General features: G+C 37.5%; 2 protein-coding genes, 2 long non-coding RNA genes, 2 other non-coding genes and 1 pseudogene across 12 annotated transcripts in view; 3 read left to right on the top strand and 4 right to left on the bottom strand.

Annotated features, from left to right (window-relative positions):
• Positions 1 to 2,259, top strand: part of LOC129745579 (beta-glucuronidase) — a 92,374-nt gene extending 90,115 nt beyond the window's left edge. For all 6 annotated transcript variants that reach the window (XM_055738728.1, XM_055738731.1, XM_055738727.1 and 3 more), the window contains 4 exons: positions 701 to 929; positions 1,151 to 1,327; positions 1,692 to 1,830; positions 1,900 to 2,259. In XM_055738728.1, the coding sequence (XP_055594703.1) occupies positions 701 to 929; positions 1,151 to 1,327; positions 1,692 to 1,830; positions 1,900 to 2,090 (736 nt within the window). In that variant the 3' untranslated portion in view covers positions 2,091 to 2,259. The remainder of the gene's footprint in view (positions 1 to 700; positions 930 to 1,150; positions 1,328 to 1,691; positions 1,831 to 1,899) is intronic.
• On the bottom strand, positions 974 to 1,055 carry Trnas-cga (transfer RNA serine (anticodon CGA)). The gene has a single exon. It is a non-coding gene; the product is annotated as a tRNA-Ser (tRNA).
• Positions 2,166 to 6,552, bottom strand: LOC129745580 (zinc finger HIT domain-containing protein 3). Its single transcript, XM_055738734.1, has 3 exons — positions 6,400 to 6,552; positions 2,500 to 2,648; positions 2,166 to 2,444 (listed from the first exon to the last, which is right to left on the bottom strand). Exons 1-3 carry the CDS (start codon positions 6,468 to 6,470, stop codon positions 2,239 to 2,241), a joined length of 426 nt encoding a protein of 141 aa, XP_055594709.1. The 5' UTR covers positions 6,471 to 6,552; the 3' UTR covers positions 2,166 to 2,238.
• Positions 6,553 to 6,777: 225 nt separating this feature from the next.
• On the top strand, positions 6,778 to 8,506 carry LOC129745581 (uncharacterized). Its single transcript, XR_008737156.1, has 3 exons — positions 6,778 to 6,921; positions 7,008 to 7,709; positions 7,775 to 8,506. It is a non-coding gene; the product is annotated as an uncharacterized LOC129745581 (long non-coding RNA).
• On the top strand, positions 7,136 to 7,208 carry Trnar-ccu (transfer RNA arginine (anticodon CCU)). The gene has a single exon. It is a non-coding gene; the product is annotated as a tRNA-Arg (tRNA).
• A 1,848-nt stretch (positions 8,507 to 10,354) lies between the features above and the next one.
• On the bottom strand, positions 10,355 to 11,584 carry LOC129747665 (elongation factor 1-gamma-like; annotated as a pseudogene).
• Positions 11,585 to 13,018: 1,434 nt separating this feature from the next.
• LOC129749876 (uncharacterized) lies at positions 13,019 to 14,148 on the bottom strand. Of its 2 annotated transcripts, none has more exons than XR_008738203.1 (4): positions 13,704 to 14,148; positions 13,459 to 13,630; positions 13,250 to 13,400; positions 13,019 to 13,190 (listed from the first exon to the last, which is right to left on the bottom strand). It is a non-coding gene; the product is annotated as an uncharacterized LOC129749876 (long non-coding RNA). The 2 variants fall into 2 exon arrangements; XR_008738202.1 differs by having other exon boundaries at positions 13,481 to 13,630.
• Between the last annotated feature and the right edge of the window lie 99 nt (positions 14,149 to 14,247).

Raw genomic sequence — 14,247 nt, 5'->3', positions numbered from 1 at the left:
TTTTGACCGTGATAAAATCGAAAAACTACTGTAGTGCACAAAAAGATATTTAAACAATGATTGGCTTGGTTTAATGCCGATTGAAATGAACTCCGTCTTAAGGCAGGTTTGGGCTTTAGCGAGTTGATTAAATACAATAATGTCAAAATTCCAAATTTGCATTAAAATAAGCGATTCAAATAGAGTGCATTATTCTTTTCATATCGGGTACAACGTCTTATGGCGTTCATTAAGATATAACAGCAAGTTTAATATTCAGATTATGTTGGGTGGTCCAAGATAAGTCCCTAAGGAATTAAGTTGGACTTATTTTCGACATGGGTCAATTGCTAACAAAACTAGTTTTCAAGTGTTTTATCATAGCTGCGAACATGTTTGAAGTTGTTAAATTCATCACAGCTATGCAAAAAACCTTTTGAAAGTTGACTCCAATAATGGCATGATTCGACCCAACTGTGAAAAATCAAAACTTTATTTTCAATTTTCTCTCCCGTATCAGTTTATTTGAATGGAATTTTAAATATGATTAGAATCATTATAAGTAGCTTCAACTATATTTGTCCCAAATTTTCGTGATTAACATGATTTATGAGAGAAATATTGGAAAAAAGCTGCAAGGTGGTCCAAAATATGTACCCGGTCCAAAAAAGTCCGTTACCCTATTCAGTAATAAAATATTTTAATTTCCAATCTTTTCCAGAAACTACTCTCAGATTCTGCTGGAAAAACACAAGGCCAGTATCGAGCAACTGATCCATAGGGACCGAAATCACCCGAGCGTGGTGATGTGGTCCATCGCGAATGAGCCTCGTACGGCACAGTTTGCAGCCGACGCCTACTTCGAAGCCGTGGCCAAGTACACACGGCAGTTGGACCCGACACGTCCGGTAACGGCAGCCATTGCCGTCAATGTCAATGACGACAAAGCGGTAAGTACGGTTTCCGGTTCCGGCCGGAGTGTAAAAAAATAGTGCGCAGCCGGTAGGATTCGAACCTACGCTCCCAGAGGGAATCTGATTTCGAGTCAGACGCCTTAACCACTCGGCCACGACTGCTAGCGAGAGAGGGGTCTCTCACAGCCATACTGGTTTTTTTTTGTTCTCTGAAAATGAACTTTCTTCCCCTCTCCGTCTTTTTTTTTTGTTGACAGGCTAAACATTTGGATGTGGTCAGCTTCAACCGCTATAATGGATGGTACGCCAATGCCGGCAAGTTGAACATGATTACAAACCGAGTGGTCGAGGAAGCCCAGGCATGGCATTCGAAACATGGCAAACCGGTGCTGATGTCGGAATACGGCGCGGACACCATGGAAGGATTGCACATGGTAAACAAACGTTCATTTCTCGTTGGTTTGCATATAGTTCATCCGAATTAACACAGTTTATTTTGGTAAATTCCACTCAAAACGACAAAGCTCTAAAACTTTACCATTTCAGATTTATTGATTATTTTTTTATTCGCAGCAAAATCGACGATTCGATATCAAGTGTTTGACTGTACAACGCAACGCAGATGTACAGTCAACATCTAAAACTGAACATTTCAATCCGGATTTTCTAATTAAATAATTGGCGTATTTTTTTACATTTTGTTTGAAAATTGAAATCATGTTTCAGTTCCCTCATCGAGTTCAAGGAAAACCAAAGAGTATATATATACAACATATTTACACACTTTTCTACCCGCAGCTACCGGCTTACATCTGGTCCGAGGACTACCAATCGCAGGTTTTCAGCCGCCATTTCCGTGCCTTCGATCAGCTGCGCCGGGCAAAGTTCTTCATCGGCGAGTTCGTGTGGAACTTTGCCGACTTCAAAACGGCTCAGAGTAAGGACCGGCACCACCCCCGGGACAACAAACCGACTGATGATGATCCTATTTTTATTCGCCTTACAGCCTACACCCGGGTCGGTGGCAACAAAAAGGGTATCTTTACCCGCAATCGGCAACCGAAGGCAGCGGCATATCTGCTGCGACAACGATATCACGCCCTAGCCGAGGAACTGGACAAAAGCACACTGCCCGATGATCTTTTCCTGTACACGGCCGATAACGGATCGACCAATCCGGAGAAGAGCGAACTGTGAGTTTGAAACTCAGGACTTGTACACAAAAACGGTGTATTTTCACTTTGCCAAAAACAGCAGAAAGTGTTTTGTAAGTTTAGGTTTCTGTACATAGAATTTATTAAACTAATAAAAGTTAAAGAGAGAAAAAATATTACAAACTCGCATTTTACGAGTTCATCAGTTCTAATTCGTGTCTTTCATTCGCATCCGGTGGTTCTATCACTCTCAGACACTCGTCGGCAAACTCCACAAAAAGGGGTTCCATCATGGCTACTCGGATGGCTTTGCGGGCATCGGGAGCCGTGTCTATTTCGGTCAGAAGCCTTCTCAGGTGTGGGTTGTACAGGAGATTTTGCAGCTGCTCCGAGTGTCCTAAAAAAATAAACTGTTAGAAATAAATAGAGCAGCGGATTGAAATTCCCGTTACTTAGTTGTTCCAGTTTGGCAGGTTCGACTGTGTCCACCGTTGTGTAGAGATAGTTCCTCAAGGATTTGTCGTCATTTTCGGCAGATGGTTCTCGCTGTGGCGTTTCACAGGGCGTTTCTTGGTGTTTTCGATAGCAGGGTAAGGAGCAACTGTGAGGGTGTAAATTTATGGAAGAACTGTGTTAAAATAAAGTTTCATGATAAAATCTTAATACGTTCGACTCTCAAATTTCGCCGAAACCCCAGCTGAAACCATGAGATTTTTCTGTTGTTGTCTCGCTGAATTTATACAACACCGTTTGTGCTTTTCGCCAATTCAAACAGTGTGGCGAAAAGAATCTCAAGAGTTGGTCTACCTTTTTATACAAGATTAACTAACGGATTCAGCCAAATTCTTCTGCAGCATGATCTAAAAACTGCATACAAGAATGGAAACACACTCAATGATCGTCTAGTCTCACTCAAAGACAAGATCCCTGAGGAGGATAGATCCGGAATCTACGAAATTCCATGCAGCCGTTGCCCGGCTGTTTTTATTGGTCAAACTCGTCGTAAGTTCAAAGTCCGTCTCAAAGAACACAAAAATGCTGTTGAGAATGGGAGGACTAATGAATCCAGTGTTGCAACCCACACAACAGAATTTGACAATTCCATCGATTGGAAAAAGGTCAAATTTAGGAAGTTTGTATGAAAAACATCACATCTGATGTTCATCAGCACTGTCGAAAAACTGTGGATGAACGAAAACGCCGATCATTTCACCTCTCTTTAATCTGATCCACCAAAAATCCGCATAATGCCAATACTACGTCAGATCACAATCAAATATTAAACTGGAGATGTAATTTTTTATCCTTATTGTAATCAGTCGGACATTGTCCTGTAGATGGGCAACATCGAGCTCGAAACCGGTCGACAAAAATGTAATTTTAAGCTTTTTTTTCCGTAAAATAAAAACGTTATATGTTGTGTCCTGTAATGCGTCGTGTGTTTGTATTATTGAACTTTGTTTGAAAAAACAAAATGAGATTTGAAGATTTCTTTTATCACTTAACTATTATAATTAAAATATTTATTCCAATATGTCAATCGTTAGAGCATAATATGAACTTCTAAATGCCATATTTTCAAAGCAATAGTAAACTCATAATTTTTAAGAAAAAGTTTTCTAAAATGTAACTTCTGGGTTTAATTGATCCCTAGAGTCCAAAAAGATATTTTTTTTCTGAATGGAGCGTGATCATTGGTTATCACGAAATTACTAATATTTCTCCAATAACTAATGTTTATCCAGTAATTATCTGTCAAAAAGGACTCAAAATACTGTATTTATAAAAGAAACTAAAAAATTGCGCCTTAAAGTATGCAATGACTCCAGGGAAGTAGACAAACTTGTAAAATTCTCTTTGTCTGATTCTCACAAACTGTGAAATGAGAACTAATATGGCAAAAAAAAATCAACGGGCCTTCTCTCTTTGGATTTTGCTAGATTTTTGCCTAGGGTCAGGGCACCCTGAGTTAAGGATCAACGAGATTTTTTAACTCAAAAAATTTCACTTTTTCCCGTCTCACGAGAATGCTTCTAGTTAACCTACGGGCTCATGTATCGTTTCAACCTTTGAAGAATATAAATTTTAACGCTGTAAGGAAATGCAAAAGACGGCGAGTTGCTAAATTTTCCCAAAAAGATATGATGAAAAACAAAAAAAGGGGAACAGTATCTCCATTCTCCCCTTCTAAAACTGTTCTATAGTGCATTTATTGCAGTGTTTAACTTTAAAAATTAAAAGCACTTTATTCTAAACAGAACGTCAACTCTCGATATCGATGGAACTATTAACACAAAAACCCATAAATTTGTATATTAACAAGGAAATTATAAAAGTTTACACGTAATCACTCCTTTAAGCATTTAAAATACTTGAATTACATTTGCATTTTATCTTATTTCACTCTCAATTTAAACAACATATGTAGGCTTTTTTGAACGCTCAATTAAATTGGTGATAAAGCTAAGTTACGTCAACGATTGCACATTCACTTTTTTAACTTAAGACCTTTTATTTCAAAAAGGTAATGGTTCCAACTTATGAACGCATTAACATAAGAAATGATGGTATACATTATGGGGTATTCGTTTGGTAATACCACAGAGAACAGACGTACAAGCTCAAACAAAAAATCTTCGAAAAAGTGTGTAAAATTTCAAATGCAGACATCCAAAAAATATGTTGAAAATTGACTGTAAACAGTGGCACCTATTGCGCCGTTCAAAAGTTACAAATCAAATTTTCAAGTGTACAGTTTTCGAAAAGGCGTAATCCTATATATGAACTCATAATTAAACTAATGCCGCTGGAAATTTTACACAAGTTTCGTGGGCTAGCTTGTACGTCTGTTCTCTGTGGTAATACATACTTGAAGCGGCAAAAAGCAACCTAGAAACAGTTTTTTTACATTTCCCTGCACCAAACCCATTTCTTTAAGAAATGGTTGATGTATGTTTACTAAACGAGACAATTTTATTGAATTGTAATTGTTCTTATCGAATTTTTCCCGAAATCAAATTCTTCATCCGATCGATAAACCACACCAAATTTTGAATATACACTACCGTTCATAATTGTATGGAAATTGGAAGCAAGCGCACTGTCGCTTCGACTTTGAACTTCCATAACTTTTTACTCTGATGATATTTTTTGAACAAATTGTTTGCGTTAGATAAATCAACTATCACACTATATTATAACACAAATGTTGAGCTTTCTGGAGTTTGTGTGGCCTGTGGACTTTTCTCATTCAAACTGCAATATCTCTGAAACTACGCTTCATTTTTTATTGAAATTTTTTACAGTGATTGTTGAAATATTAAGCTAGCATGTCTGAAGTTTTCGAAAAGTTCTATCGATGAGATCAAAAGTTACGCCAGTCGCAATATTTCAGGCATGAACCTTGAAATGCGATTTCTATAGAATTTTGGACGAATGTTTCCATAGGAAATTAATATTCTCTGTTTGACAACCAGTAAATCTATTTCAACCGAAAAATCACAACAATATCGCGAGATTCTGATTTCAAAACACAAATGGACCATTTATTCCATTTTTTCTTTTCTTCATTGCTTTTGCCAAACATTTTTTGTCTGATTGGTGGAGGAAACGATATTGTTCTCATGAATCGTAGAACATTCTATAGAAATCGCATTTCAAGGATCATGCCTGAAATATTGCACCTCGCGTAACTTTTGATCTAATCGATAGAACTTTTCGAAAACTTCAGACAAGCTCGCTTAATATTTCAACAATCACTGTACAAAATTTCAATAAAAAATGAAGCGTAGTTTCAGAGATATTGCAGTTTGAATAAGAAAATTCCAAAAAGTCCGATTTTTGTAGAATTACTGTTTCTCAGGCCACACAAACTCTAGAAAGCTCAAATTTTGTGATATAATAGTGTGATAATTGATCTATCTAACGCAAAAAATTTTATCTAAAAATATCATCAGAGTAAAAAGTTATGGAAGTTCTAAGTCGAAGTGACAGTGCGCTTGCTTCCAATTTCTATACAATTATGAACGGTACTGTACGTTCTAGTTTCTCAGATAATGGTTAAATAAAAAAAATGTCATTCATCCCTAGCAGTTGATTTTTTTTTATTTACAACTAGTTTATTAAAGGCCATATTATTTTACATAGTTTAAATGTGCCGAGGGTATCTGTTTCGCTGGTTAGTAGGAAAGGGGCCGTAATAGTCGCTGCAGTTGAATCTTGAGAGTCAAAAAAGTGCGAAACATTGTTGACTACTTGTTCTGGTTTTTAATCCACATGATTTAGAGTTTACATCCTTTCTAATGCATTAAGCTCGCACCCATAACAATCTTTTTCCAGTTAATAATACTTACTAAGGCACTTCACATGTTTTACACTTGTATTTCTTCTCATTTTGTTCACAAACTACGCACTTAATCACCATTTTTAAGACCGAAACTATTTCCAGTTGAAGAAATAAACAAATCTGGTGCGCGTCGAATGAAAGAATCAAAACAAAACAAACTCACACCACATGCACGTGCTCGCGGGAGGAAAATGAACCTCGGTCGGCCACAGTGAAGCTACCACAGTTGATCTTACAAGAACCGTTGCTAGTTCGGCCGTTTAACGACAGATGTCTTTACGTTGTTTCCCTTCCCAAAATAGAATCTGGCAGGGGAAATTCTAAGTTCACTCTACCGTGAGCGGAGCGGAGTTCATCGTTCATTAACAACCGAAGCGTTTCTAGCGTTCGGAGTCGAGTGTTCCGGTTCTCTATTTTCAATTTTGAAAGAATTTGTTAAGTTTTATTCAACCGAAATTTGATTGGGTTAGCGAAGTTTTCATCTAACATGTTAGCAGTTGGTGTAGGCAATTGAATAGAATATTCTTTGGTAAGCAATAAAATACAATTATGAGGCGCTCAATTAAACATCAGCGTGGTTTCTTTCCAACCTTTTGTTGTTTGTTTTTATTATAGAAGTTAGCGTTCCTCCATCCGAGTGCAATATGCACGCGCTCCAGCAACATATTCATTTTTTCGGATGAGCGCGGGCAGGAAAAGGGTGCCTGGATTCAAAAGTCGCTGTTGGCAGCCAGGTCTTCACCGCCCCAGTGGCCTAATGGACAAGGCACCGGCCTCCTAAGCCGGGGATTGTGGGTTCGAGTCCCATCTGGGGTACTGTCCGATATCTTTTTGCCACTGGTTGCGGTGCGTCTATAAAGGTGCATAAAGAATGGCCCTTATTCTGCGCCGCGCATGAGGTGACGATTGTCACCTCACCTCGAGTCACCGTGAGATTTGTCACCTTATTCCCGGAGTCTGTGTGGGTGAAGTGACAGGTGCTCATTTGTGGGTGAGTGACCAAATGAACTTATGTGTCTAACCGGCTTGGTTTGTTTTGTTTTGTAAGCGCTTTCAAACTTTTAAATTAGTTTTTAATTCAACTAGTAAGATTTTCGGTTCGGAAAAGGCTACCGTCGAATTGCACGATCTAAGCAAGGCATTCAAGCTAGATAAGAAGTTCAGAAGTGCAGCGGATGGTGTGAAAACATAACCATGTAGTTGGCTGATACGATGATACCCAGAGGAAAATATGCAAAACGAATGCAGGAGTCGTCGGCTGCTGTCCCGACAAACCGGTATTGTATTGTCCCTGGATAAGAAAGGATTTAACAACAAGTAAGTTTAAAAAAAAACAGAAATGATCCGAGCTAATCCGGATATATTTTTTGCACTTTTCGTAGGGGTGAATTGAAGGTGGCAGGTTTTGTTAGCATAATGGAATGCCGCCGAAAATTGGAAGCAACCGGACAACCTATCGGCTATCAGATGCGGATGCGATCCAGGAAACATGTTCGTCAGAAAGCCTCAGTTCCAGGCTTCTATGGATCCAACTGGAGATGGGCAAAACTGGAGATGATCACTCGTTGAAAGGATTATATTATCATCAACACCTTCATACCAATATTGTGCTATTATTGTAAAATTTAAATTTGGATTTTGATTTCTAAAATAAATAACTTTATACATGCAGAAACAAACTTTAGATTTGGATTCGAAAATCAGCTCTTTAAATCATCTTCATTACAATCATCTTTTTACAAATCATCTTTTTCATTACAAATTTTTTTTTCACGGGGTGAAAAAAATTGATTTTCTTGAAAAAGGTAAATAAGTTTATCTGGGTTTTCTAAAAATTGCCATTGTTGTCTGTGGTGAACTATTTAGAGCCTAACTAAGTTTGCTTTATGAAAAATTTTCATTGAATTTCTATCTTGTCACCACCTGAAAAGGTACCGACAATTGTCACCTAAAATCGTCACCCGAATGCGACGATTCTCACCCACGGTGACTACGAGAATAGGGTAAGAACTCACAAAGTTCATCCGAAGTGACAATCCTCACCTAAACCGACTACGGGAATAGAGTGACTTGGGTGACTCGACTATCGTCACGTCACTCGAGGCGCAGAATAAGGGCCAATATATCAACATCGATTTTTGAAAAGGGCGAATGAGTCAAATGAATAAGATTTCGCAACTGCTTCGGATGTTTTTACTTAGCTCAAAATCGAGCAAAGCAAGTAGTTAGAGTAGTAGTTAAGCTTGGATAACGGAAGTTGGTGAAAGCCTCCTGGGAAGAACCATTTGTTTCAATGGATTCACCGGCGGAGTTTGACGATAACAGGTCGAGGAGCTGATTGGACCAAGCACCAGGTTGCTAGAGCTGAACATTCAGAAAACCGCTAGAATCAACAACATTATGGAGATATGTTTTAAAAAATATTCATAACTGACTGAACAAATAACATTCCATCGTTTTTTTCCAGGAACAATCTGAATTAAACATAAGGTACACCGGGGCAAGTGCAAACAGTTTTCACCATAGTTCAACTTTCACATGTCCTAGAAAAATATTTATATGTTCAAAAATTATCAATTATCGTTCGTTGCATCACTAAAATAGTTCTCAACAAATTCCCGTTGGTAGTGAAAAATTAAAAAATGTTGGTAAAAAGTAACGGTGCACTTGCAAATTTGCACTTGCCCCGTTTATGGGGGCAAGTGCAAACGCAATACTTTTTCCAAACTAATTCACAGATGAGTCAGTGTATCGGTCTTAAAATGAATTGAATACATGTTCCGGTACGTTTTATCAACTTTGAATAATATGTTTGCTGTTTTCTTGCAATATTGATAACTTTTTGGAACTCCATTTTTAGTGACTGTTGTTTTAAGCAAAAGACCTTCATTTACTAATGCATTAAGGAATTTCGAACATCCCTTCTGACCATTTTAATATAATGCTGAACCATTTTGGTGATGAATTTTCCGAAATGGCTGATGTTGCATGGCTTAAAGGTGCGTTTGCACTTACCCCGGTAGTGTCGTTTGCACTTGCCCCACAGTGTGGGTTGACAAGAGCGAATATTATTCTCACAACTTTCGGGGTGTAATGAAAATTTATCATAAATTTTCTGCTTTTACTTGAATATCGGTCTCAAACACTCACCTTTTAACGAAAATTCGGATTTGAATGCCCTTTTTTGTAGCCAAAATATGCAAAACATAAACACACTGTTCATGTCTAGTACGTACTTTAATTCGTGTGTGATCAAACAGTGCCGTGTTTTTAGTGAAAAATTTAAAGAAAGTTTAGTTTATCTATGTCAGATTGTTTGTTTGGGTCTAAACAACAATTTCTAGAAGAAGAAATATTTTTTACTTTTTTTGTAACAGAGATAAGATGAACGTTTGTACTTGCCCCGAGTTTGCACTTGCCCCGGTGTACCTTATATAAGGACCAGCCGTAAGTTAAAACCATACATCTCAATAATAAATTTAGGGCCTTATTCTGCGAGGCGAGTGACGTGAAGTGACTTGGTTTTTTAGAGTCACCGTATTCTAGCAGGCGAATGGCGTGACTTGAATGAACTTTAGGTGACTTGAATGAACTTTTTTTACTGTCACCGTATTCTCAGAGGCGAATGGCGTGACTCAAGTCGGTGCCAAGTGACTTTTGAAGTCGTAACCTATTCCGCAGGTGACTTGGAAGAAATAAAAACTAAAATTTTCAATATGACAAAATTTTAATGAAATTGTTTACAGAAACTTTAAAGTAAATGTTTTTAGATGAAAAATGTTTTGAAAAAATACAACAAAGGTTTATTTTCTTAGTTTAAATCTTTTTTTTTTATATATAAATCGAATTTTAGAGGCAAATATTTTATGGATTTTAAAAATATGTTGTTTTAAAAAGGAATTCTTTTTGAACAATGTTTATAAAGAAATTTCGAGAATCATTTCTATTCAACAAAATTCAGTAAAAAAAACCTGAGCTGATTTCACCTTTATGCAATTTTAAACATTTCTGAAAATGTGTGAAGATTCGTTGAAAATATGTGCCTGAACATTGACCAACGTTGAAAAAACTTTTTTTTTAAGATTTATCATGCCTCAACCGAGCCCATGCCGCTCAAGAAAAAAATTTCTCATCTGATTTTATTGGTCTAAGCTGTCATTTGTCCAACGATTGAGGAGATTCGAATTTTGTTGGTGACTCAAAATAATATGATTATAATAATATGATTATAATTACGTTTTTTATTTCATTGTTCTACATTTAACGCATCTTGTCAAATCGCCGCATCTTGTCCAAATACATGCTGGAGATCTTGTTGCAGCTCATGAATACCATGGTCAGTCAGTAATTCTCCATATCGAATTTTCTCCCAAAAGTAAGGAATGGACTTGGCTTCATCCTCGTTGGAATAACACCGTTTGAAGTCGTCGAAGTTGAAAGTTCCCTCCGACAGAGAATCTAAGAGAAATGATTGTTTGATGAATTTCCTCTACGGGTTCTGGTTCCTTCTTGGCCTGGGCCGGTTTCTCTTCCTTCTTTTCCTTGGGTTCATCATGTTAAGCAACCGCACCTCCAGCGTCTTGCTCTGGAACTCGCAAACTTCTTTAGGTCGACTTCCGCTGCCTTGGCACAAAGCGTTAAGTTTTTAACAACTGCCTCAACCTGAGGCTGATTCAGTACGGTCGTGAACCAACTGGTCACACTACCGAATGGTGCCCGTAACGATGGATCCAGCACATATTCATGGAATTGTGCAGTGTGGCGAAAACGATGTCGGTCAGAGTCAAACGCTCGCCTACTAGGAAGGTTTGATGGATCAAAGGGCTTGAGGGCAGCCTTCAGATCCTGCTTAGCACGTTCCACGTTGTTCTTCTGGAACTGGATGATTCGTTGCTCTTCTGGAACTGGATGAACGGGAAATCCCGGGCATGCACTGCTGGCAGCAGCGACAGGAACGACAGAACCGCAGCTGCTCGTTCGAAAAGTAATACGTGATAGCGTTGCTCTCGGTCAGGTACTTTCCATCGGCGGTTTCGAAAGCCGGAACCTTTCGAAGTGGGAACTTCTTCAAGAAGTCGGCACTCTTGTTCGTTTCGCAGAACACGAAATTTGGCGAAACCAGAGAACTGGGCCGCAATCAGGGCCTTGTAGGCGCAGAAGTTATCCGGATAAGTATACAGGGTACCAGCCATTGCGTTCTGAAATAAAATGAGCATGAAAAACATAAAGTCAAATCAATTTTACAAAATTACCTGTCTTGAGGCCTCCAATTTGGTTTTCGCTAACGTTTTTTGACAGGTCGGATGAATTATTCTCGTATTTAGAATGAATTCAGTGATTAATCCAAATGAAATACAAGAGAAGGTGATGCATATTTTTATGTTTAAATTTTGTGGCAACCAAAACAGACAAAAGATCCTTTTTTTAATATCGAAACATACATTTTCAATCATTTGAAACACAATAAAAAAATAAGCAAACAAATCAAAACACGACTGTTCTAAAAATGTTGAATTTAATTTACATAATTTTGCAAAAAAACGATCAGATTTGCATCACCTGAGTATGTACGCATCTTAGGCAAAATTCATCTCTGATGAATTTCGAAATAATGTCAATCCAATAAGATAGCCTGATTTCTAAGGTACGAGATTCTAGCGCTTGCACATGTGTTAGTTATAATAATTATAAACTGAGCTTGTGATTTAATTTTTATAGTAAAATAATCATCGAAATCTTTCCTTAACAGTTTTTATTAATTTCATTAATTTTAAAATTTAAATTACTTAATATTTTCGAGAAAACTAATATTTAAGTTACTATTGACAAAACCGAAAAAATTGAACTCCTTCTTGTGTCACTGGAGTATATTCATGATGCAGCCAATGTTATTTAAATTTCAACCGAAAAATAACTCAGATACAGACTATAATCAAGCAATTCAAAACAGCCAGTTCCGGAATGTTTTTCATGTATATTGTTTGGTCAATGATGTTATGCGTTAAATATATATAAATGCAAAAATTATAAAATAATAAAAATCTATAGAGTTTATAAATAACAAAAATCTTAAGAGATAAACAACAGAACAACCTAAAATTCCATGGAATTGGAAATTTTTGTCGAACATTATGATGTATGGTTTTTCTATGGTTCTGTGTAGTGGTCAATCTGTACAATGACTTAAAAAGATCACGGAGAAAAAAGTATAGTTTTCCCAACTATATTCCGCCTATATTCAATTATATTTCTGATTGCTTCTCGGCTTACTATAAATCTGAAATTTTCAACTATATATATAATATATCATCTGATTAATATTTTGCGTTCAACAGTACATATAATAGATCTTACGATAGTTGTGTGATTGATTTTACCCATTCAACTATAAATATGATAGATTCAACTGTAATCGTATAATTAATGTTGCGCATTCAACAATAAATATAGTAAGTTCAACTGTACTGGTATAGTTGATTTAACTTTAAATAGAATAGATTCAATTATATAACTATGATTAATTTTATGAGATTAACTATAGATATTGTAGATTCAAAAAATGTTTATTTCAGAGGTCATCATGTTTATTGTTGCTTTCTAGTCGGTTCTAGCTTTTATTCCATTTATATTACATTTTGTTATTTATTTGATTTCACAATTATACATTTTTATTTCTGACTCGTTCACCCTCCGAACAGGAAAACAATAACACTTCGATCCACTTATCCTGCTGCTGCTGAAGACTGCCCAGCCGGAAAACCCACCGATCTCAGCGACAAGAGGTAGGACGAAAGAAAGCTGCCAGGGAAAAAAGTATATTGTAATAACTTAGAATAAACAAAACTTGTAAATATTACCTGCGCATTTTTTTTTTGTTATACGGCGAACGGGCATCTAATGTTTCCTGCTTTTCGGTGGGCAGTGGCTCTTTTCGCAGGGGGACCATATAGGAATCCGCTGTGGTCTGCTGTCAATCGATCCCAGTGGCAAAATTCCGGGTTCCGGCAGCTGAAATTAAAAAAAGAAAAAGTGATTCGATCATCTTTTTTTAAAACCTCTTCCTAACCAGCACAATTGTCGTCACTGACCGCTAACTAGCAACGTTCCTGATGAAATTGTGTAATAGCTACGGAGAACTTGCTTCGATTCGAAAACGGTTCTTCCTGCTCGCAAACTGCTGATATCTGCCTTGCCGGAAAGTCCACCAATCTCAGCGGCAGAATCAAAAAGCTCATGGCCTAGACATAAAGGGGAAAAACTAGATTAAAATTCGCTGAGAACAAACAAAAATTGTAAATTTTCAAAGATTACCCGTTGCCTTTTTTGATGAGTAGGCAAGCAATACTTTCCGATGTTCGACGAGCCGAATTTCGTTTCCTCCGGGTAACAGAAAAAAATCTTGATGATGCCTTTTCTTGCTGGGAATGATAAGGAAGGAGGTGGCCTCGGGGTAAGACGGCAGCCCCGAGTAGAACCGACGTTTTCTTTTCCATTGGGGGCACCGGCCGTTTGCTGTGGCCTATTTTCTTGGATGGTTTCATCTCGATTTTGGGTGCCTGGGTATCGAAACGGCTTTGCGGGCAGCCGGAGAGTGGTAACACACACCGGGATAACGTTCCCCTGGTCTTATTCGCTTATTGACACAGTTGAGACGGCCTCGGATAACTTTTTCCCGCACGCTGGAATCGCAATCCCCGATCAAGGCTGGTTTTTTAGAAATTAGCCGCGATTTTTTTTGCTGAGGGCACACTTCTTCTTTTTCAGATCTACGTGCAGTATTTTCTACACTGTCAGGCTAGAAAACTCAAATGCGTGATAAAATCCACCTAATTCGAAAAAAATCAACTATACAGAT

Source organism: Uranotaenia lowii, chromosome 2 (assembly GCF_029784155.1).
Source record: "Uranotaenia lowii strain MFRU-FL chromosome 2, ASM2978415v1, whole genome shotgun sequence".
In the NCBI taxonomy this organism is placed as follows: Eukaryota; Metazoa; Arthropoda; class Insecta; order Diptera; family Culicidae; genus Uranotaenia; species Uranotaenia lowii.
The sequence above is the reverse complement of the archived record's forward strand: the minus strand, read 5'-3'. Positions and strand labels throughout refer to the sequence as shown.

Coding starts and splice junctions, on each gene's coding strand:
- LOC129745580 (XM_055738734.1), bottom strand. CDS start 6,470: ATGGTGATTAAGTGCGTAGTTTGTGAACAAAATGAGAAGAAATACAAG. Junction 2,649..6,399: donor AAAACATGTGAAGTGCCTTA/GTAAGTATTATT, acceptor ACACCCTCACAG/TTGCTCCTTACCCTGCTATC. Junction 2,445..2,499: donor TGCCAAACTGGAACAACTAA/GTAACGGGAATT, acceptor TTATTTTTTTAG/GACACTCGGAGCAGCTGCAA.